The 24,245-nt window shown below is 47.4% G+C and overlaps 1 protein-coding gene across 1 annotated transcript in view; it reads right to left on the reverse strand.

Moving 5' to 3' along the window:
- The window catches only part of ALK (ALK receptor tyrosine kinase), a 1,279,208-nt gene that overhangs the window by 865,935 nt on the left and 389,028 nt on the right, over positions 1-24,245 (reverse strand). The window contains exon 3 of the mRNA XM_073671793.1: positions 23,712-23,861. Within this exon, the coding sequence (XP_073527894.1) occupies positions 23,712-23,861 (150 nt within the window). The remainder of the gene's footprint in view (positions 1-23,711; positions 23,862-24,245) is intronic.

Below are 24,245 nucleotides of genomic sequence, written 5' to 3' on the forward strand. Positions count from 1 at the left end.
GAAAAAAAGCACTTCGCTCCGTGTGTGCGCTGCTGATAGGCTGACAGATTGCACCTCCCCACTGTAAATGCGGGAAAGAGAAAAAAAAATGGAGATCTTCATTATTCCTGCAGAGATCCATCCCCTGCCCCTCCCCCCACCCCGCTGTACACTCAAACTGCGTATTAACATTAATTTTCATCATTACTGAGAAAAAATCCAGTTATGATTTTGGTGCACGAACAGTTATCGAACATAACCTCGAACAGCTGAATTTTTCTCAAATTGTTCGTGTTCGCCGAACGGCTCGAACACCGCCCAAAACAGCTCGAATTTGAGATTGGCGAACAGTTCGAGTAGAACAACGCTCATCTCTAGTCCTGACGCCTGAGGACACCTCCCCGGATGCGGACTGGGATACGGAAAGGCAACTGCAGTACAAGAAGGTACAGGAGAGTGTGGAGAGGAACCTGGCCCAGGTGAGAGAACGGCAAGAAAGACTCTTCAACCAACACGCCCCTGCTGGTCCCCTAGAACCTGGTGAGCAAGTCCTGAAGCGAAAGAGAAAGCTACATAAGTTGGACGACCAGTGGGAAAGGGAACCCTACACCGTACTGCAGTCTGACCACGACAACTCGAAGGTGTGCGTGATCACCAAGGATGGAGGAGAAACCACTAGTACCGTCTCCAGAGACCACCTAAAAAGGTGCCCCGAGCAACTCCGTAGTGCAGAAGAGGATCAAAGTGACCTTGAACCCGCAGAGGACAAGGAAGAAATGATCAGCACCGTTCTCGGAGAGTTCCCTCAGTCCTGGACTCGAATAAATGATGCCATACTGGTACCCGTCTTGCATTTCCTGAAACCGGCACAGCAACAACCAACACCAGAGCCGGAAGGTGAAGAGGAGCAAGCGGTTCCAGAGGCAGAGGAGCCTGTATCAGCAGCCCAGGAGAGTCAACCCTCTGCTGACAGTGAGCCTGCCATGCCTGCAGTAAGCCAAAGGACCCGCAGACAGCTGCCTGCCCTACCTGTACACCCAGCTGGCAGCTGTACCCCTAACGCTAGTGGGGAAAGCCAAGTCGGTCCACCACCAGAGAGTGGGTTAAGGAGGTCAACCAGGAGCACAAAGGGGCAGATACCCGCTCGCTGGAGAATATAGAGTGTACTAAGATTGTAAATAACCCTGTTGCCAAATGTTGAATTGTTTGCCAAGTTACCTGCGTGATTAGTAATTGTGTGTTTCAGTTCCTTACAGTTGCCGTACGGACTCGAAGGTTATGGACTTTTTATAACCGGAATCTTGTATGGACTGCATTCGGAGCCTAGCCAAGGAATGAACTAAGACTGTGAAGGACTTGGGGTAAGACAGACCCCCACCTGGTTAAGGCTCCCCGTTGTATTGGTGATATGGACACCCGGTCACAGACCACACTGTGATCTTAAGAACTCAATCTGTGCGTCACTTTCCTGATAATGTTTTATGGTTATGCATGTTATTGTTTATTTACTGTTTAGTCCCGGAGTACTAAATTTCACTAGGGGGGAATGTGTCACCCTGGCCTGGATGCCACAAAATGTAATAAAGCTGTGTCTGAGAGCAAGGGGGAATTTCTCTAGTCAGGGGAACATTAGCATGCAGTACCTCCTGTCTCAGGCCAGTAGGGGGAGCAGGCTGCCCCTATAAAAGCTGGTGCTGGGGGCAGGGTTAGGGAGAACTGGATGACCTGTCTCAGTACTGAGACTTGTCCCGGAGCAGAGCAGGGACATAAAGTTCTATTGCACCTAAGAGGAAGTGTGGCAGGAGGAGAGCCACAAGCCAGAGACAAGAGGCGAAGTGAGCCTGTCTTGGCAGATAAAGGACTTAATTTACCAGACTTTGGTGTCTGAGGCTGGGAGGATTCCACATCCCACAGCAGATAACCAGTCCGCAGGGGACTGTATGTTCCTTGGCCTAAGAAACCTGGAGGCTCTGCCACAACAGAAGGGATCAGTAAAGCCGTACCAGACCGGGAGCAGCAAGGAACCCACGTCGCAGGCCATACAGGCGAGATTACACGGAAAGCTCGGAAACGTGGGCTGTTACCCTATAAGGAGGAGATAGCCAGAAGGAGCACAGAAAGCACGGTAGGCCTACACCCTCACCCTGACCAGGGCCAATTTCCCCACTGCTCTCAGACATCCAGGTCCCCTCCTAGCCGGGACTGTTTATGGGTCAGTTTACCTGTTTTAGTAAAGGCCCTGGACTGCAACCTGTTGTCTGTGTGCTCCTTCGCGCCTCCAGCACTACCGGTACTGGGACTCTCACCACCATCACTCCCACCATCCATTATACTGCCCTGGGGCTGCACTCTTCCCGTGGGGAGTCACACTACCCTAGCTGCACACCTCATCAGCCCCAGCGGTCTGCATGCAGCGGCGGTTCCTAATAACCGCAATCCACGGGTGGCGTAGTCGGACATAATCATCAGCGCATAACGGACTACCACTGGCCTGACCACCCTGAGCCACGGAACCGGGTTGCCACTACTACTCCCATCGTTCCCCTACTGCCCGGATCCGAGTGCCCCACGGCCCAGGGGGCGAGTCACTTCCGCCGGCCTCGCCGTGCTTCAGCAGCTTTTGCAGCTTCCAGCTCACCGACTGGTGTGCAATTTCATCATGTGTTGGAACTCAACGTTGCATATGTTGGGAAGGATTTTTGAGCAGCAGAGGGCAGTTGTTGAATACCAGCTTCAAAACGCCCGTCGGTATTCTGGTCAGACTCCACCCATAAGACCTCAGGAGTGGACATGGATGTCAGACATCTGTACCATCCTCCAAAACTTTGTGGACTCCATCAAGATGGTGAGCGGTGATGATGCCATAATTAGGGTCACCATCCCGCTTATCTGACTACTGAAATGCTCGCAGCTCACAATTAAAGAGGAGGCATTACAGGTGGAGCACGATGAGAGCAAGGAACTATACAGGATGATGCCACACAGCCCAGCCTCATCTCATCTCAACGCTGATTGGGTGATAATGAGGAGGAGGAAGAGGAGGAGGAACAGGAGCTGTTTTCCTGCTCTACAGACAGTACTACCCACACAACAGTCATACTGTTTGTTCAGCATGGATGGCCTGAGGAGAGGGAGAACGAGGAGGAAGACCAGGAGGAAGAAGAGGAGGAGGAGAGCATGGACAGTCGTTCTCATGGTCAGGACAGGGAAGTCTTGGCTGTTGGCAGTTTGGCACACGTGGCTGACTTTAGGTTCCGCTGCCTTTCCCGTGATCCTCACGTTGTACGCATTTTGGGCAATAGTAATTATTGGTTGGTCACACTTATAGATCCATGCTACAAGGAGAACTTTCTATCTCTCCTTCCCGTGGTAAAGAGGTCTAATAAAAATGGGGCAGTACCAGAAGGCCTTTGTTGAGGAACTATTAAAAAAATTCCCATCTGAAAACTCTGGCGGCAGAGGTCACAGTTTGTTGAACAACCAAGGAATATAGGCGAGGGAGACACACATATGATGCAGCAGAGGCAGGGGAACACTGTCAAAAGGTGTGGGACAGTTTTCTCAGACCCTCCCAGCGCCCAGGGCCTAATGTGCGGGTTACTCTGACAAGGAGTGCAAAGTTTTGGAAGATGCTGAAGGATTACCTTGCCGACCGTACCAACGTTTTACGTGATTCCTCTGTGCCTTATAACTATTGGATATCCAAGCTGGACATTTCGCATGAACTATGTATTGGAGGTCCTGGCTTGCCCTGCCGCTAGCTTTTTGTCAAAGCGGGTTTTTAGTGCCGCCGGGGGCATTATAATTGATAGGCGCATTTGCCTGTCAACTGAAAATGCTAAGAGGCTGACTCATATCAAAATGAACATGGGCTAGATTGGGCCACCGAATGATAGCAGTGTAACATAAACTCAAATACAGTGGTTTTTTTGGGAGGTCTATTCCCATGCACCCCTTCACACCCAGACATGAGTATACGCTTCCTGATTTTGGCTATTTTATGCCACCCTCCTCCTTCTCCTTTTACTCATTCTCCAACACCATATCAACAGGGTGACCATCATGCCACACTCACGTAATTTTTTTAAGGGTGTTTATGATACCCGTAGGAAATTTTTTTAGAGGCCTAACTCTAACATTCTGTATGTTATACAGTATATTCATGTATACCCCCTAGGGGTAAATGTTTTTAGCCCATGCACTTAGTGCAAATGCATTACCACTATAGGAGACCCACTCCTTAATAATGGGAACAATTTTTTTTAATGAGGACCTCCTCTATGTCTCTTCAAAGGAGTACTGGAGTGCGTCCAAATTTTTGGAAGCCCTTGCAGTCACTGCATATGCAATAACAGTATAGGATAGGACACCCACTACTTTATAATGGGGACATCTTTTTTCATAGGCCCTTTTCTGTGTCTCTTCATAAAGGTATTGGAGTGTGTCCAAATTTTTGGCATCCCTTGCACTCACTGCATACGCAATAACAGTATAGAAGACCCACTCCTTCATAATGGGAACATTTTGTTTTCCAAGGCCTCCTCTACATCTCTTCAAAGGGATATTGGAGTGCATCCTAATTTTTGGCAGTCCTTCGAGTCGCTGCATACGCAATACTAGTATAGGAGACCCACTCCTTAATAATGGGAACAACAAAGCATAGCCGGTTGATGGCCCTCTAACAATAATGAGGGACAACTACTGGCTCTCTAACAATAGTAAGGGCCACTTGATGGCCTTGTAAAAATAGGCTTTGTGACTTTCACAGTCCCTCCTTCATAAATGAAACAGGATGTGTTTGATCATGTCTTATACATCACATGGCCAGATAAGGTAGTAAAATGTTAAAATTACATTTACTGCTGAATGTATTTTTCACCGTTGAAAGCAAAACAAAAGTACAAAAATGCATCAAAACTGCTACGTGTGAACATAGCCCAAGGTGCGGAGGAGAATTTTTGTTTTTGATTATTGATTTTGCCTTATATACATGTCATCACCCTCGAAAGAATGTTCCTTAACATATTTCCCAGGAAAATCCATTTTGGCTTCATTTTTGGATGTTTTATTGTGAGTCCGTAAAAGTGGCGTAATACTCTGACAGCATTGTTCACAGCAGTGACCTGGGAGTCTGAGATGCTTCCATGGGTCTTCCACATGTTGTTCCCATATCATTTGAGCACTGTTTCCATTGATTTGGTCAATTTTTTGGCCCCCTCCAGACCCCTGTGGGGGCCGCCTGAAAAATGCTCGAGTTTCCCATAGACTTACATTGGGCTCGTTGCTCGGGTCGAGCACCCGAGCATTACGGTTTGCTTGACCTGAGCAATGAGCAACCAAGCATTTCAGTGCTCGCTCATCACTATTCCTTGTGAAAGCAGGAAGTTTGGACACCATGGAGGCAACAGGTTCTGGAATATTGGACACCATGGAGGCAACAAGTTCTGGAATATTGGAGAACACGGAAGTGCCAAGGCAACAAGTTTTGCAATACAGACATCAATCATGAAGACGACAACTGTAAAAAAAACTGTAGAAAACTGTAAAACATCATGAACACATTATGTTCTGGAATATTGGATATTACACTGGCATCGAGTTCAGGAAAATTGAATCTCCTGAAGGCAACATCTTCTGGAATACTGGAGCTGATGAAACATTAAGTTCTGGAATATCATATACTGTACATGCACAGAGCTTTGTATTGGAGTTTAAAATGCACCAAATTATGTACTATTGTATATTAAAATCAAGTTTGGATCCAGTTGGATAAACACGTAGGTGGGCTGCGTTGCTGAAGTAAATCAATTCTTCAGAGATGATGATGATGATGATGATGAAAAGGCTTTTCAACGCCGTATCGGCGTCTTTTTCAAGTTAAAAAAAAACAAAAACAAATGTCCTTGCAGATGTTGTCCTTGGTGGGATTTGAACCCGGCTGCAAAACAACAATGTTAATCACTGAGCCACAGTGCTGACCAGTTCTGGAATTTTAGACTTTCAAAAACAAGAAAATCCAGAATGTTAGACGATACAGAGTTTGGAGTCTTCCAGGGTGAGAGATTTAGTTGCTCCATATTTGCATCTGATGTAAACACTACTTTTCCCATAATGTAAAAACACGGAAACCAACAGAACTTTGCATGAAGCTTTGGATGTGACTGGAGAAGTGGACAAGATAGGACCAATTCAGACCAAGATAAGTGAAGGAATTCCAAAAGAAATGTCAGTCTACACTAATGTACAGTGAAATATGGGTAAGAAAAATAAAGTCTGATACACAGAAGTCGGAGAATCCAATGCTCTGTTGCACTCACCATAACTTTCACATAGCTCTATCAAATTCTAAGGAAAGGGTGGAGGGTCATTTAGAAGTTTGATATGGTCCCCAGATTTTCTAGTTAATCCCCTGATTGCTACATATTCCCTACATCTTTTCCTCTCGAGCTACGTAATGTCCTTCGTTTTGTTGAGGCATCAAAGCAGTTAAATTCTTTCCAGTGAGCTTTGATTTGCTGAATGTCTATTGCGTGGAGGTAAGGTCGCGTCTCGCAACCCCATGCGATTGCATTGCAGCGCTGATTAATGGCGAAAGTGACAGATTTTTATTGTGTCAAATTATTTTCCATTTTGCAGACGATTTTTGCGGCCGGGATAACAAAGGATGATGAATAGGTCCCATGAAGTGGATAAAAATGAAGGAGCAATAGATTTAAAGGACGAGCGCTCGAGTCAATAGTTCCCTGTCACGAGCTGATGAGCTGACGCATTCCTGGGCTGTCCCTAATCACACCCCTGTAATTTACCTATGAACATCGGGGAAGGAAACAAGACCATGAAATATTCCACAGCAATCGACCATAAGTCATGAGCTCAACTATGCAAAGATGAAAAGCACCAATGTGGTTGACCATGAAGATTAAGATGAAAGATAATGTTGACCATATTCTTGATCAGTGGTCCCTAAATTACAACCCCCAGTATGTTTTGACTGCAAATTGGCATCAGCTGGAGAGACCTATGTTGAGCACCATTGATGTAGATGATTGTCAACCATAGGAAGATGGACAAATGTCTCTGTATTCACACAGGTTTCCCAATAATTCAAGAACATAAAGAATCTAGAAGTGTCCTCAAATCTTCATGTATTCCTGGAAGTTGTCCCAATTTCTGGGTAATGCTTTTCTTCTCTACATGTAGACCACTGCCATACACCATCTCAATGCTAAGCTATCCAACCCCTAAGATCAGATAGATGTAGAAATGGACTTCATGGTGTCCACAGAAGTTATGATCAAGTTAATCTACCACATTAATGGTCAGAGTTTGAGAATCGCTCATCGAAATAGCTTAGTCACACACGAACATGTCTTAAAACATAAAAGTCAAAATAAAGGAATATGGGAACAGCTACCCGAGGGCAATGTGGGTACTAATGTGCTAAGGAAGGTGGGAGAGATACCAAACACAGCATAAAGACCATGAAAATAGGACACTCTCCTACTATGAGGCCTTTGTCATGGAAATTAAGGTGGCCATGTGTATATGAACAAAGTAGGCCAACCCATCCAACTTTTTCAGAACCGGTGGACTGTCTTATGAGTATAGGGGCCTTCTGAAATTCCCTCTGTGATATTGGTGGAAAGAAGAACTTGGCGTATAAAGTTTTCACTCTCAAACCTTTGGTTCTCAAGGGATTGACGAATACATGCCAAGCGGTACATGCATGTGCATTAGAAGGTCGGGGAATAGTTTTTGGTCAAACGGCATTGCGCTGGCAGCTATAGGGCATCTTACACAGCTAAGATTAGACTTGTCCACAGTAGAACCAAAAAATCGTCCTGCAGGCATAGACTCTCAATAATGAAACCCAGGAGGTCCAGTAGATGATATCTTTGTATGGAGCCAATCATTTTCCACCGAGCTCTATTTCTTATAGCATGGCTCACAAGCAACCATAGATTTAATTGCTGATATTCTGTGTATGTGAATTGGTAATATCAGGCATTAAAATGCAAGGTCTCGAGAACAAACCAAAGCCATGTACCTGTTCAGTAAGGAGGTACACGAAGTCCCCATGGTTCATGGACCTACACCTGGACTGTATGGATGGAGTGTGGACCTTGGGGTTATCCACTTTGATGGTCTTAAGGAAGTCCAATCTAACACAAAAGATAATAGCCGTCTTCTTGAAGACCCAACTGATTCTTAACATGGCCAAAAGAGTCTATGGATATTGGCCGTCCTGATGGCAGAATCCATTTAAGACTGCAGATTTTTTGTCCTCTGATCATTATTTCCTAACGAACTAATATCTATGGGATCAGCTCACAGAATGAAAAGACTAAACCATTAACCCCTTTTCTCCAAATGTTCTTGGACTTGGTCCATTCATTCTCACATCTGCTCAGATCTGTGCTGCTGAATGTCAGCCATTATTTTACACCTTGTGATATTACTAGGATGAATACGCCAAGGTGTCAGGAAAATGTCCTGAGGACAATCCGTCCAGCTGACTTTCCCGTGAAGAGGTTCTCAGGCATCAGATCGCTTGTAGAAATTCTTGCGCTCTCTCACATCGCCGCGGTGCCAATCAATAATCCGTACGTGTCGGATGAGCATCTGCTGAACTTGGCTACGGCGCCGGGCTCCGCTCTCTCGGGTGTTAAGTCACAATGCATTAAGGATGGGGCGGCAGAATCAATCAATGGCTTTTTAGATTGTCAAGCACCTCATGTTCATTGCTATACCTGAGAGACACACTTTACATATCTTAAGCTGCTATGATACTGGATGGAAAAAATGTACATTAACCCTTCTTCAGACTTTTATTAAGATTTATTTGTACAGTATCTGGATGACGAAGACTTACCTGGCCACTGCGGCCATCGTCCTATCTCTAGTCTTAAAGGTGCAGTCAGCATTCCAAGAAAGTTTTGTGCAAAGCCAATAACTATGAATATGTCCACCAGGTTATGGACTGTGTGTTGTGAAGTTTAATTTATCTGGAGACATCATTTACTTAGACTCCTAGCTGTCTTGACCCGCACTTATGGAATGGTTTTGCTTTTGAACCTAGCATCTTAATACAATCTGCATATCACAAGTTATCAGTGATGAATCCAAGGATGTAGTTTAAAGTGGTATTCTCATGATATTGTCACTAGCATATACAATCATAGACATCACGCTTGGCAACTATACGTGCCTTCTGTTTTGGAGGAAAGTCACGACAACACGCTGATAGAGTTAAGCGAACTTGATTTGCATCCAATAAATTAATTGGAAAATCATATTTGCCAGGAAAGGGTTAAGACCCTCTAATACTCACTTCTCTTCGGCATTGCCCATGCCTATCCAGCTTCTACTTGATCTCCTCATTGGCTTTCTTCTCTTTCTGGCTGCTTCTAGGTCCTCTGCTGTTGACTTGGCTCCACGTGGTCACATAGGGCCACAGTAGGGTGGATGTTGTCATAGAGAGAGGAGACATATCACCCTCACATTGAACATATGGGATTAATTGTGGCTGGGGAAGAGATAAAATAATTATAACATGGGAAGTGAGAGAGAGGGCTGACACTTCCATCTCCATTGAAATAGGGCCCCTGCAGTGACCAGGTCATTACAACAGGGAGATTTGCTGGGAAGAAAACACCAAGGCTGAGACATTTCAGAGCCAGTGGTCAGTGATGAATATTGGGGTCTGCACTGATCTTACAGTATATTTATGGGAGATATACAGTACAGACCAAAAGTTTGGACACGCCTTCTCATTTAAAGATTTTTCTGTATTTTCTTGACTATGAAAAGTGTACATTCACTCTGAAGGCATCAAAACTATGAATTAACACATGTGGAATTATATACAAGTGTGAAACAACTGAAAATATGTCTTATAGTCTAGGTTCTTCAAAGTAGCCACCTTTTGCTTTGATGACTGCTTTGCACACTCTTGGCATTCTCTTGATGAGCTTCAAGAGGTAGTCACCGGAAATGGTCTTCCAGCAATCTTGAAGGAGTTCCCAGAGATGCTTAGCACTTGTTGGCCCTTTTGCCTTCACTCTGCGGTCCAGCTCACCCCAAACCATCTCGATTGGTTTCAGGTCTGGTGACTGGAGGCCAGGTCATCTGGCATAGCCCCCCATCACTCTCCTTCTTGGTCAAATAGCCCTTACACAGCCTGGAGGTGTGTTTGGGGTCATTGTCCTGTTGAAAAATAAATGATGGTCCAACTAAACGCAAACCGGATGGAATAGCATGCAGCTGCAAGATGCTGTGGTAGCCATGCTGGTTCAGTATGCCTTCAATTTTGAATAAATCCCCAACAGTGTCACCAGCAAAGCACCCCCACACCATCACACCTCCTCCTCCATGCTTCACGGTGGGAACCAGGCATGTAGAGTCCATCCGTTCACCTTTTCTGCGTCGCACAAAGACACGGTGGTTAGAACCAAAGATCTCAAATTTGGACTCATCAGACCAAAGCACAGATTTCCACTGGTCTAATGTCCATTCCTTGTGTTCTTTAGCCCAAACAAGTCTCTTTTGCTTGTTGCCTGTCCTTAGCAGTGGTTTCCTAGCAGCTATTTTACCATGAAGGCCTGCTGCACAAAGTCTCCTCTTAACAGTTGTTGTAGAGATGTGTCTGCTGCTAGAACTCTGTGTCGCATTGACCTGGTCTCTAATCTGACCTGCTGTTAACCTGCGATTTCTGAGGCAGGTGAGTCGGATAAACTTATCCTCAGAAGCAGAGGTGACTCTTGGTCTTCCTTTCCTGGGGCGGTCCTCATGTGAGCCAGTTTCTTTGTAGCGCTTGATGGTTTTTGCAACTGCACTTGGGGACATTTTCAAAGTTTTCCCAATTTTTCGCACTGACTGACCTTCATTTCTTAAAGTAATGATGGCCACTCGTTTTTCTTTACTTAGCTGCTTTTTTCTTGTCATAATACAAATTCTAACAGTCTATTCAGTAGGTCTATCAGCTGTGTATCCACCTGACTTCTGCACAACACAACTGATGGTCCGAACCCCATTTATAAGGCAAGAAATCCCACTTATTAAACCTGACAGGGCACATCTGTGAAGTGACCTGAACCCAATCGAGATGGTTTGGGGTGAGCTGGACCACAGAGTGAAGGCAAAAGGGCCAACAAGTGCTAAGCATCTCTGGGAACTCCTTCAAGATTGTTGGAAGACCATTTCCGGTGACTACCTCTTGAAGCTCATCAAGAGAATGCCAAGAGTGTGCAAAGCAGTCATCAAAACAAAAGCTGGCTACTTTGAAGAACCTAGAATATCAGACATATTTTCAGTTGTTTCACACTTTTTTGTTAAGTATATAATTCCACATGTGTTAATTCATAGTTTTGATGCCTTCAGTGTGAATGTACAATTTTCATGGTCATGAAAATACAGAAAAATCTTTAAATGAGAAGGTGTGTCCAAACTTTTGGTCTGTACTGTATTTTCGGCGTCATAGCGAAGGGACGAACATAATGTATTCACTCACATCACTGTAAGGCCATTCTAACGCTTCCAACATAATAACATCCAATACATTATGCTATCCATGCCATGTTTCATCTCTATATGCAGGTAAAATTGCAATAAGAAACATGATTATAATATCTACTGCCTGGGAGTTCCAGGGGCGAAGATATCCTGTAACTTGGGGATCTCATAAAATTCTGAAAGGCTCAGCACATCCCACAACCAGCCCCCTCATGAGCTCACCAAGTGGAGGTATGTGGGCCTAACTTTTATCTAATAAAAAGCAGAAACTGGGTTTGGTCATTATCCAGTCTTGAAAAGTGCAGCTTTCTGTCTGTTTTCCTAAGGAGTACTTTCCTCCGCTAAGCTCTGAGCCATTTCCGCCATTGGCGTAAATGTAAATGGCAGCAACCAAAGAGACACGGATGCAGTCAAAAGAAAAAGAAAACAAGGCCAAAAAGGAGTCAATAGAAGGACAGGGTCTTGACATATGCAAAAGTCTGTGGAGAGGTGTGTATTTTGTTATCCCTTTCTGGCCCCGAGAACATAGCAAAATGTCAGCTGGCCACCCTTTTGTTGAAAGGCAAATCCACAAAGGTTTGGATTATGGGGAATCCAAAATTTTGAAACTTCATAACATGCTTGATTTGTTCTGACTCGATTCGCTCATCTTTTTAATTCAAGTTCCTTATAACTATGCTCTTTCCATGCCTCTTCCAATTCCCCAAAAAGCCTCCACAAAATCCTCCGAATACAGCTTTCCGGGGCTCTTGGAAGGTTTCAGACACCTGTGAGATTCTCCAACTCTTCCGGGAGTCTGGCAAATTTCACTTTTTTTCCAGAGAGTTGATCATCAGTGGTCCGAACCACGCTACGACACAGCTCCGTCCCAGTTAAAGGGGCTAAGTTGTATTTCCCTGCACTATGGATGCCCAAGAGCGTCATCGTTCAGAACAAATCAATAAAGGAGCTGGGGCACCAACAGACTTCATTGATTGCAAAATTATGATATATCCTACAGGTATACTGCAAAAGTGAGTCATCGACTCCTAACAGGGTGAAATTAATGGGCATATACATCCTAATGACATGCCGTGACTTCCCATAGTGAGAAGTCATGGAGGAGAGGGAGCTCAATGATGTCCAGATATGGGGCTTCATAGTTGACCATTATCCAACCAAGGCTAAAATGGCAAAGCTCACCAGTCTACTCATGGTTCCTGGGCCATCTCATGACACCTTAGGCCTTCATTCAGCATGTTAAGGGTTCTATGGTGAGCGGAGTTTGGTTTGCTAGAACTGTGGGGGTCCACAATGAAAATGCTAAAACATGGTGCCAATCACGTTTCGAGAGCTGATACCATTCAGTCCTGCCCGCCTGTGGCTCTCTGAGCCATAAGCCGCCCACTAAGGATTCATAGGACTCAATCAAGACTTGAATGTTGGGACTATCTAAAAAAATACTATTTGTATTACTATCGTGCACGGAAAGCTCAAAATGCCGGCATGGAGATATGAGCGCCGCAGTGAGGACATGAGTGGAGATTTGCACTTCTACCTTGAGATTTCTTTTAAACACAGATCGTCCCAGCATATTCTTGACTTACGCCCGATGTGACAAACAAGTCTGTGCACCAATTAGATATTGATGAGCACCACATGGTCTAGGTAAATGTAGCGCTCTGCGCACAAACGCCTCCATAGTACAGTGATGAATCTTCTAATAAACCTTCGTTGCCGCCACCTGGAAACCTGTTATGAGCGATGGTTTAATTACCCTACAATAAATGTCTCCAGAAATCCCGGGGACCTGAAGAACAAATAAGAGCAATATGGCCAAGTGAACGGTTTCCATTTACGGCGCATTAACCGCATGTTCTCCAGACTCTCATGACTGTAAATGTCCTCTTAGGAGAAGGATTCACGGTACGACTCTTTCTTTACCGTCTATGCTCAAGTCGAGACTTAGACCATTACTGTTCAGCATTCATATAACGATGAAACCCCCATGGCAGACTTTACAAGGTGCATGTAAATATAATGCGGAAATGATGGCGGACAGCAGAGAGAAAATCTAACACCTGGTGGCTCCAGACTGAGAAGAATATACTTGTCCAGGCAGATTTCTCATTTCCTGTCCTGTCAACTAATTTGCATATAAATGATAACACATGATCAGCTCATTAAACAAAGTAGAGGAAAGTTGTCTTAATGTCCCAGTTTTTCCATAACCATAAGAGAGGTGACAACTTACTGATCGCTGAGAGTGATTTCCACCCTCCTGGCTTTTCTCAAAAAGAAAATGAAGAGATGAAAAAATTAATATATTTGGTAAAAGTCTAATCAATCAAAATATAAATGTGACGCTGACTCACTTCTCACGGACAAGCTGTGAGACGGAATAGTCAAGGAGTCCGAGGTCAGAAGCCAAGAGGATAAGTCATAAACTGAAGGAAGAGAGAAAGGCGTAGTCAGGTAATGGTCCGAGGTCAAAATACCAGGAAGATAGCGGATCAGAACAAAGGGGTCAAACAGACGGATGGTCATAATGAGGTCCAAGGTCAGGCAATGAAAGATTAACAAGCAGAACACAAGGCACAGAGAGATAAACCACAGAGCTGAATGCAGACATCTGGCAGAGATCTGGGACTAACAGCCCAGTTAAGTAGTCGGGCAATCACCTGGGACAATGAACACCTGGATAGAGCTAGCGTCTCCCAGTCTCAGATTGGATAGCTAATCTGTCAATCAAAACACAGACAGCTCAGCAAGCCCCTGCACCAGACTGGATGCATGAGCTGTCAATTAAACTACTGACAGCTTCAGCACGCCCCTGCACCAGACTGGACACTGAGCTGTCAGTCAATGCACTGACAGCTTTAGCAAGCCCCTGCACGAGACTGGATGCATGAGCTGTCAATCAACGCACTGACACCTTCAACACGCCCTTGCACCAGACTGGATGCATGAGCTGTCAATCAAAGCACTGACAGTTTCAGCATGCCCTTGCACCAGACTGGATGCATGAGCTGTCAATCAAAGCACTGACAGTTTCAGCATGCCCTTGCACCAGACTGGATGCATGAGCTGTCAATCAAAGCACTGACACATTCAGCACGCCCCTGCACCAGATTGAACGGCTGAGCCATCAGTAGCTGCATCCCAGACACACTAAGGGGTGGCATCATGACAATAGACTAATCTAACACGGCAAACGGGAAAAAAATGAAAATCCCAAAATTGCCATTTTTTTTGGTCAACATCACACTGTCCCCAAAAAATGCAATAAAAAAGGATGAAAATGTCATATGTACCCCATAAGGATGCGATGAAAACTACGGCTCGCCACATGAACAACAAAAAGTTCTGCATCTCAGAACATGGCGACACAAACCAAATTTATTTTGTGATGTTACGAATGTTTGGAACCTCTGAAATCTTAAAAAAAAAATAATATTTTTGCAGGTTTTAATCGTACTGATCTGGAGAATCATATTGCCAAAAACGTCACAAACATGTAACTCGAAAAATAATGGATGAATTTAGTTTACTCTCCCTATTTTGCCTCATTTGGATTTTTTCCCATTTTTCAGTACATGATATGATAAAATGAAGGGTGTCATTCAAAACTACAAGTCGTCCTGCAAAAAACAAATGGATATGTGGAAGGAGATATAAAAAATAAGATATGGCTTTTCGGAAGAAGGAAAGTGCAAAAACAAAAACTGTTCCGGTCGGAAAGGTTGTCATCAGCAACACTTATCACCTGTTCACATGATACGTTATAAATGTATGATCAATGGGGGTCTGTCCGCTGTGTGACAAGAAAGGGACCCCAGCATCTGTGGGATCGGTGGTCATACGTGCTGGGAGATGCATGACCCTGCTCTTGGAATTGAGGGGATCTTAGCAGTCGGACCCCCGCTGATCATACATTAATCATCTATCCTTCTCGTTTCCATTCCCAAATCCAAGTATTATAATATTGAGCAATGTTTTCCTTCCCCTCTGATCCGTTAACCCTTATTGCACTGGGTTCCTCTGCATCTTATGTCTTATTTGCACTGATAATAGTCCAGAGAAATAAATCACAATGTTTCCATATCCTCCTATTAACGTTCCCCCTTGCGCGTTGCGCTGTTTCGATAGCTCCACATCACAAGGGAAGTTTACTGTTGTCAGACCCAATTTGCAGGGGCGCAGCGATGTCAAGTGTAATTTCCCTGCATTAAATAGAAGATATTCCTCAGAGCCGTGGAAGGAGCAGAAGCCTTATCAGAGCCATTTCTGCAGGTAATTAAGTGTGTACACGGCAAACATTGATGTGCCCGGGCATCTGCTGGTCAGGACTCGATAAGGCTGAGATGCGTACCGATATAGCATGGCTTACTGTAAGGACCTGTCATCAGATTAGGATGGAGGGATAGATAGGAGGTCGGGCACGTGGAGCAGGGTTTAACTGTTAAAGGACCATCTAGAAAAACATATTAAAGGGGTTGTACTGAGTTTGGAAGTTAACCCCTATCCAAATCGCTGGGGTCTGACTGCTAGGACCCACTGATCCCATGTCTTTAAACCCCCATGTGAATGGAGCAGTGGTCGACCATGCACGTCTCCGCTACAAACATTCTTAATGGCAGTGCTGAAGACCACCTGAGTGTTGCGCTCAGATATCTCTGGGGGTCTTATTATAAATTAATGTAGCAGCAGTGTGCATGAACGCCTTCCGCTCCGATCGGTGTAGGGGTCCCAGTGGTCTAACCCCAACAATTGAGAAGTTATTCCTTACGCTTTGATTAGCGTATACCTTCTAAACTTGATACAACCCCTTTAATATTAAGGTGGTTCCACACGATTAGAAAAACATGGCTGCTTTCTTACAAAACCGGCGTCATCCCTATCTACAGGTTGTGTGTAAGATTGGAGCTTAGATTCATTATAGTGAATGGGGCTGAGCTGCAATATGAAACACAACCTGAAGGCAGGGGTGGCACTGTTTTAGAAAGAAAGCAGCAATGTTTTAAGCATCCTGGTGGAAAACCCCTCTAAGAATTATGATGATGTAGAAGGCCGGCAAGTGCATACCTTGACATAGACTATACAGACGTTATGGGGCCCTAGGAGAGGGGGCCAAGTTCTGGGTGGTCCCATCCCCATTGCTATTTGGTGGCAATAACCTATTGAAGGCTGAAATTTCTGTATTGTTAGCAAATAATGGATTTGACCGAGGAACCAGACATGGAAAAGAAGTGGAAAGTAATTCGAGGTCCTTCTGTCCTTGGTGTCCAAGCTTGACTAAGTCTTTAAAATTTATGCTAGCAAAATTATGAATTATGTCTTCAGGTCTATTAGGTTGAAGCTCTACATAAATCCCAACGATAAGATTATGGTTGGCACCATGATTCTGTGAGAACTTGACATTGGCGGTTTGTATACCAGCCCCCATTTAACTACCGGTCAACTATACCCAACAGTTGACCCAACAACCCAACTTCTCGATGAAACAAGTATGGCTGAATACAATTGGCCCCAGGAGCGCCCCACATAACAAAATCAAAAACTTTCCAGTCAAACGTTCAAATCAAAAACACCTTTTTGAAAATGAGCCAAATCCAATCCAAGTCTTCCTCATGATGGTCTAGGTCAGTAGATCACCACCATGATTGGGACATTCTGGTACTCTGATGGTAGTAATCACAAACAGAACATGCAAGACCAACAAAACTTAATCTAATTTAGTCACCATGGTGAGTTATCCATTCCTTATGTAGTGCCGGCGTCCCTGCCCTCTGCTAGGCAGGGACGCTGTTCCCCTCACCGCTCTGCTCCGTGCCCGGTGTCCCTCTCCCGCTCTGCTGGCAGCGCGCGCTCCTTCCCAGCCACTGTGCTTAGGGCGCGCGCGCGCCCTCCCTCCCTCTTAAAGGGGCCGCGCGCGCCGTCCTAAGGAGTCACCGGCCAATGGCCGGAGGACTTTACCATATATAAGGCACCTCCTCCAAAATGGAGGTGCCCGAGCAATGTTGTTGCACCGTTCTACTCTGCTTCAGCCCTCAGGTCCCGTTGCCAGTTACCTGCCAGTTACCTGCCAGATTCCTGCCAGCTTGCTGTCCTAATCCTGCCTGATTCCTGTTACCTGCCTGCCTGCCTGAGGTCCGACGGTCTGCCTTACAACTCCGGTCAGTCTGTCTAAGGACCAACTTGCCCGCTCACCTGGGAGCGCACATCAGCTACCTGCCTGCTTGCCTGAGGTCCGACGGTCTGCCTTACAACTCCGGTCAGTCTGTCTATGAACCAGCTTGCCCGCTCACCTGGGAGCGCTTCTCCGCTACCTGCCTGCTTGCCTGCCCGGAGGCTCCGCTGTCACGTGCTGTGACCACCAGCTATTCCAGAGACTCTCGCTTGCTCACCTGGGAGCGCTTCTCCGCTACCTGCCTGCTTGCCTACCTGGAGGCTCCGCCGTCACGTTCTGTGACCACCTGCTATTCCAGAGACTCTCGCTTGCTCACCTGGGAGCACACATCCTCCATCTGCCTTGCTAGCCTACCTGGAGGTTCAGCCATCACAGGTCGTACCTACCCTTTACCTAGAGACTGCCCCGGTCACTTGCCGTGACCTCCAGCCCGTTCTTCCTGAGACTGCCCCGGTCACTTGCCGTGACCTCCAGCCCGTTCTTCCAGAGACTGCCTTGATCACTTGCCGTGACCTCCTGCCCGTACACCCAGAGACTGTCCCGGTCACCTGCTGTGACTGCCTGCCTGGTCGCCACCCGCTCCCTTACAAGGACCGCTCCCTTGTATAGTAGCCCAGAGGTTCCGCCTCCCAGACCCATTACAGTTTGCTCGGGCCATGGAACCCGGTGGCACCCAAGCTCTCTCGCTTTCGGACCTACGTCATGAACTGTCCCGTCAGAGGTCCCAACAGGAGTCCATCCTGAGTCATCTGCGGAATGTCAACTCTTTCCTGGACACTCTGACTGCTCCACCAGCAACCACCGCTAGTGTCATGACTCGCAGCCCGGCAGCGCCGCTGCCCACCAATACCATGGCATCCTGCCCCGGACCCCGGCTTTCTACACCTCCACGCTTCGGAGGCGACCCCGCTCAAGCTAGGGGCTTCATAAACCAGTGCACCCTGCACTTTGAACTATTGTCCCTCCAGTTTAACTCCGACCGGGCCAAAATTGCCTTCATCATGTCCCATCTCACCGGGGAGGCCCTGGCCTGGCTAAATCCTCTATGGGAGAGAGGAGACCCCCTGGTGTCCGACTTGCCTGCCTTTCTCTCGGCTTTCCGGAAAGTCTTCGACGAACCCGGACGGAAGACCTCATCCGCATCATCGTTGCTACGCCTCCGTCAGGAAAGTCTCACCGTGGGCCAATATGCCATACGGTTCCGTACCCTTGCCTCGGAGCTGGCCTGGGATAACGACGCTCTGGTTTCCGTCTTCTGGGAGGGTCTGTCCGGCCGTATTAAAGATGAACTTGCCGGTCGGGACATTCCTACCACTCTCGATGACTTAATAACTCTTGCCACCCGGATTGACCTACGGTTCCAGGAGCGTGCCAGAGAGGTCACCCGTGAGAGGAGGTTACCACGTCTAGCTCCTACTTTTCAGAAACCCGTCACTCCTTCTGTCTCTAACCAGGTACACCCTCCTGAGCCTATGCAGGTCGACCAGACCAAGATGGTCAAGACCCGTCAGGACTTACGCCGTGCCGAGGGGACCTGCTTCTACTGTGGCAGTAAGGAGCACCGGATCCGTGCCTGCCCGGAGAGGTCGGGAAACGCCTGTGTCTAGGTTCGCTCAGAGAGGTCCACCTAGACAAGAATAAATCCTCTCCATCCCTGCTGTTGTCAGTTTCAATCGTCTACGGGGAGAACCGTTATTTCGAACTAGCCCAACTGGACTCTGGAGCAGCCGGGAATCTTATTTCACAGTCCCTGGTAGAGAAATACCGCATCCCCACCAAACCTCTGGCTGTACCCTTGTCTGTTGCTGCCGTGGATGGGGGGCTCTTACCACACCCCATCCAACTCATCACCGAATCCATTACTCTGCAGGTGGGAATGCTGCATTCTGAAAGTATCTCCTTCCATGTTCTGCCTGGACTCTCTCACGCCCTCTTGCTAGGCCTACCTTGGCTCCAGAAACATGCACCCGTTCTTGACTGGCAGACCGGAGAAGTCCTTTGCTGGGGACAGGGCTGCCATAAGACCTGTCTGGTTCCCGTTCATCCCGTCCGTCCTTCTCCTACCCCAGCTAATCTACCTGGACTTCCGATTCCTTATTGGTCTTATGCTGATGTCTTTAATAAAAAGGAGGCAGAGACACTACCCCCTCATAGACCATACGACTGCCCTATCGACCTGTTACCTGGTACTTCTCCTCCCCGTGGGCGTATTTATCCATTATCCGCTGCTGAGACCCGGTCGATGTCCGAATATATTGAGGAGAATCTGGCCAGGGGATTCATCCGGAAATCTACCTCCCCGGCGGGAGCAGGCTTCTTTTTCGTCAAAAAGAAGGACGGCTCTCTCCGTCCCTGTATAGACTATAGAGGCCTTAACCAGATCACGGTGAAGAATAAGTACCCCCTTCCGCTCATTCCGGAGTTATTTGATCGTCTGAGGGGGGCTAGAATCTTCACCAAACTGGACCTCCGTGGGGCGTACAACCTGGTTCGTATCCGTCAGGGGGATGAATGGAAGACGGCATTCAACACCCGGGACGGCCACTATGAATATCTGGTAATGCCCTTTGGCCTCTGTAACGCTCCTGCCGTCTTTCAAGAGTTGGTCAATGACATCTTCCGGGACCTTCTCTACTCCTGCGTAGTGGTGTACCTGGACGACATCTTGGTCTTCTCTCCGGATCTCCAAACTCACCGGAGGGATGTTCGTCAGGTCCTGCTCAGGCTCAGGCAGAACCATCTCTAAGCTAAATATGAGAAGTGCCTCTTTGAGCAGACCTCGCTTCCGTTTCTGGGCTACATTATCTCTCAGACCGGCCTACAAATGGATCCTGAGAAACTGTCTGCCATCGAGAAATGGCCCCGACCAGAGGGGTTGAAGGCTATTCAACGGTTCCTGGGCTTCGCCAACTATTACCGCCTCTTCATCCCGCACTTCTCTTCCCGGACTGCCCCAATTTCCGCGCTCACCCGTAAGGGTACTAATCCCAAAGAGTGGCCGCCCGAAGCAGAGGAGGCCTTTCTTTCCCTAAAACAGGCCTTCTCTTCCGCCCCGGTGCTGCATCGCCCGGACGGCAACAAGCAGTTCTTCCTGGAAGTTGACGCCTCCTCCTCTGGAGCCGGAGCGGTACTTACTCAAAAATCATCTTCCGGGAGAATGGTAACTTGTGGCTTCTTCTCCAAACTCTTCTCCTCTTCTGAGCGCAACTATTCCATAGGAGACCGAGAGTTATTGGCCATCAAGCTGGCGTTGGAGGAGTGGCGTTACCTACTCGAGGGGGCTCTTCATCCGGTAATAAGTTACACTGACCACAAGAACTTGGCTTACCTCCAGCATGCCCAGAGACTTAACCCGCGCCAAGCCCGGTGGTCCTTGTTTTTTGCTCGCTTTGATTTTGTTCTTCATTTTCGCCCGGCTGACAAAAACGTCAAAGCAGACGCCTTGTCCCGATCCTTTCTGGTGTCCGATCTCGAGGAAGAACCTAAACATATCATCGATCCCGCCAGAGTAATGCAGGTGGCTCCCGTGAGTCTAAATCGTCTCCCTCCCGGTAAGACGTTTGTTTCAGTACCTGATCGGGAGAAGATCCTACACTGGGGCCATTCGTCTAAACTAGCTGGCCACGCCGGTCAGAAAAAGACCCTCCAGCTTATTGCCCGGCACTATTGGTGGCCTACCCTGCACAAGGACATAATAGACTTTGTTTCTGCCTGTGTGTCCTGCGCCCGCAACAAAGTCCCGAGACATCTGCCAGCCGGACGCCTCCTTCCGCTTCCTGTACCTGCTGCCCCCTGGCAGCATATAGCAATGGACTTTATAACTGATCTCCCCGTCTCTGCCGGTTGTACGGTCATTTGGGTGGTCGCTGACCGCTTTTCCAAGATGGCTCACTTTATTCCCCTGCCAGGCCTTCCGTCTGCACCCGAGCTGGCTAAAGACTTTATCCGCCACATCTTCCGTCTTCATGGCCTGCCCCTCCACATCGTGTCGGATCGTGGGGTACAGTTCACCTCACGTTTCTGGAGAGCCACTTGTAAACTACTAGACGTCACCCTGGACTTCTCTTCCGCTTACCACCCACAGTCCAATGGTCAAGTGGAGTGGATCAATCAGAACCTGACCAGTTACCTCCGGCACTTCGTTAATGCCCACCATTCTGACTGGGTGGATCTCCTACCATGGGCCGAGTTCTCTTATAATAATCACGAGAGCGAATCCTCCTCCAAATCCCCGTTTTTTGTAGTCTTTGGTCAGCATCCTCGGATTCCTTTTCCTGTCTCCACCTCTGTGGACAACCCGGCTGCGGAATCTCTCGTTAGCAAATTTTCCTCCATATGGGAGAGTACCCGGTCCGCACTCCTTCTGTCATCCGAGCGTATGAAAAGACACGCTGACAAAAAACGCCTGGATCCTCCACAATTTCGTCCAGGAGATAAAGTCTGGCTCTCATCTAAATATGTTTGACTTAAGATACCTTCTTACAAGTTAGGTCCTCGGTTCATCGGTCCTCTGGAGGTCATCAGTCAGATCAACCCGGTGGCCTATAAATTGAAACTCCCGGCCAACTTACGGATCCCTAACTCCTTCCATGTATCTCTCCTCAAACCCGTGGTGCTTAACTCTTTTTCCAAGTCTACAGGTACGCCTCCTGCTCCGGTTTCTGCTGAGGACGAGTTTGAGGTAGAGAACATTCTTGCCACCAAAAGGGTAAGAGGAAAGACCTTTTTTCTGGTAGATTGGAAGGGGTTTGGTCCTGAGGAGAGAACGTGGGAGCCCCGGGAGAACATCCATGCCCCTCTCATCCTAGCTAAATTTCTATCTGGCCTAAAAAAGGGGGGGCCTAAAGGGGGGGGTACTGTAGTGCCGGCGTCCCTGACCTCTGCTAGGCAGGGACGCTGTTCCCCTCACCGCTCTGCTCCGTGCCCGGCGTCCCTCTCCCGCTCTGCTGGCAGCGCGCGCTCCTTCCCGGCCACTGTGCTTAGGGCGCGCGCGCGCGCCCTCCCTCCCTCTTAAAGGGGCCGCGCGCGCCGTCCTAAGGAGTCCCCGGCCAATGGCAGGAGGACTTTACCATATATAAGGCACCTCCTCCAAAATGGAGGTGCCCGAGCAATGTTGTTGCACCGTTCTACTCTGCTTCAGCCCTCAGGTCCCGTTGCCAGTTACCTGCCAGTTACCTGCCAGATTCCTGCCAGCTTGCTGTCCTAATCCTGCCTGATTTCCTGTTACCTGCCTGCCTGCCTGAGGTCCGACGGTCTGCCTTACAACTCCGGTCAGTCTGTCTAAGGACCAACTTGCCCGCTCACCTGGGAGCGCACATCAGCTACCTGCCTGCTTGCCTGAGGTCCGACGGTCTGCCTTACAACTCCGGTCAGTCTGTCTATGGACCAGCTTGCCCGCTCACCTGGGAGCGCTTCTCCGCTACCTGCCTGCTTGCCTGCCCGGAGGCTCCGCTGTCACGTGCTGTGACCACCAGCTATTCCAGAGACTCTCGCTTGCTCACCTGGGAGCGCTTCTCCGCTACCTGCCTGCTTGCCTACCTGGAGGCTCCGCCGTCACGTGCTGTGACCACCTGCTATTCCAGAGACTCTCGCTTGCTCACCTGGGAGCACACATCCTCCATCTGCCTTGCTAGCCTACCTGGAGGTTCAGCCATCACAGGTCGTACCTACCCTTTACCTAGAGACTGCCCCGGTCACTTGCCGTGACCTCCAGCCCGTTCTTCCAGAGACTGCCTTGATCACTTGCCGTGACCTCCTGCCCGTACACCCAGAGACTGTCCCGGTCACCTGCTGTGACTGCCTGCCTGGTCGCCACCCGCTCCCTTACAAGGACCGCTCCCTTGTATAGTAGCCCAGAGGTTCCGCCTCCCAGACCCGTTACACCTTACACCTATTGCCCCGAAGATGACATACATAATAATCGAGAGAGAAGTATAGATGGTCTCTTACGAGAAGTTGACAACGAGATGGGAGTCCATAAAAACAGATTCGTTGACATAAACTCAACTTTTCCTGCAGAGATGGAATCTGTCAATCAGGAAATGTTTCCTACCTCTCGTTGAGTTCTCAGAATAATCTTCCGTCGGGCCAGTCATGATTTTGTGCCTTGATAACTCCTCCGCGTTGGTGACTCTCCATGTGTTGTTATTTTGAGAGGGAGAATGTTCCAGATCACAGCGGGACTCGAAATTACAGTTGAAATCTAAGACATAAAAAAAATGTAAAAAATGAATAAATGAGACACATCTGCTTAACGCTCAGGTGTAGCGGAAACTAACACATAAAAATTATTCCTAAACTATTTTATTGGAAACTTGGGGGCGCCTCCTTTCTCCGACAATCAGACCTATCTGTTTTTATCTAGAATCTACTAATTTTGATATTCAGAAAAATCTGTAAAATGAATGAAAATTTCACCCACTAAGATGGGAAGAAAATAGTGAGATACAGAAAAGGCATAAAATCTCTACTCGGGTCATCAAACATTCTCGATAGGAGACACTCATGTTCGAAGGCTGTATCATCCAAGGATATTCAAAACAGATATTTACCCAGCGATTCTAAATTATTCAATATTTCAGTAAAA

Source organism: Phyllobates terribilis, unplaced genomic scaffold (assembly GCF_046119375.1).
Source record: "Phyllobates terribilis strain yellow unplaced genomic scaffold, ASM4611937v1 Scaffold_3__8_contigs__length_932513732, whole genome shotgun sequence".
Taxonomy (NCBI): Eukaryota; Metazoa; Chordata; class Amphibia; order Anura; family Dendrobatidae; genus Phyllobates; species Phyllobates terribilis.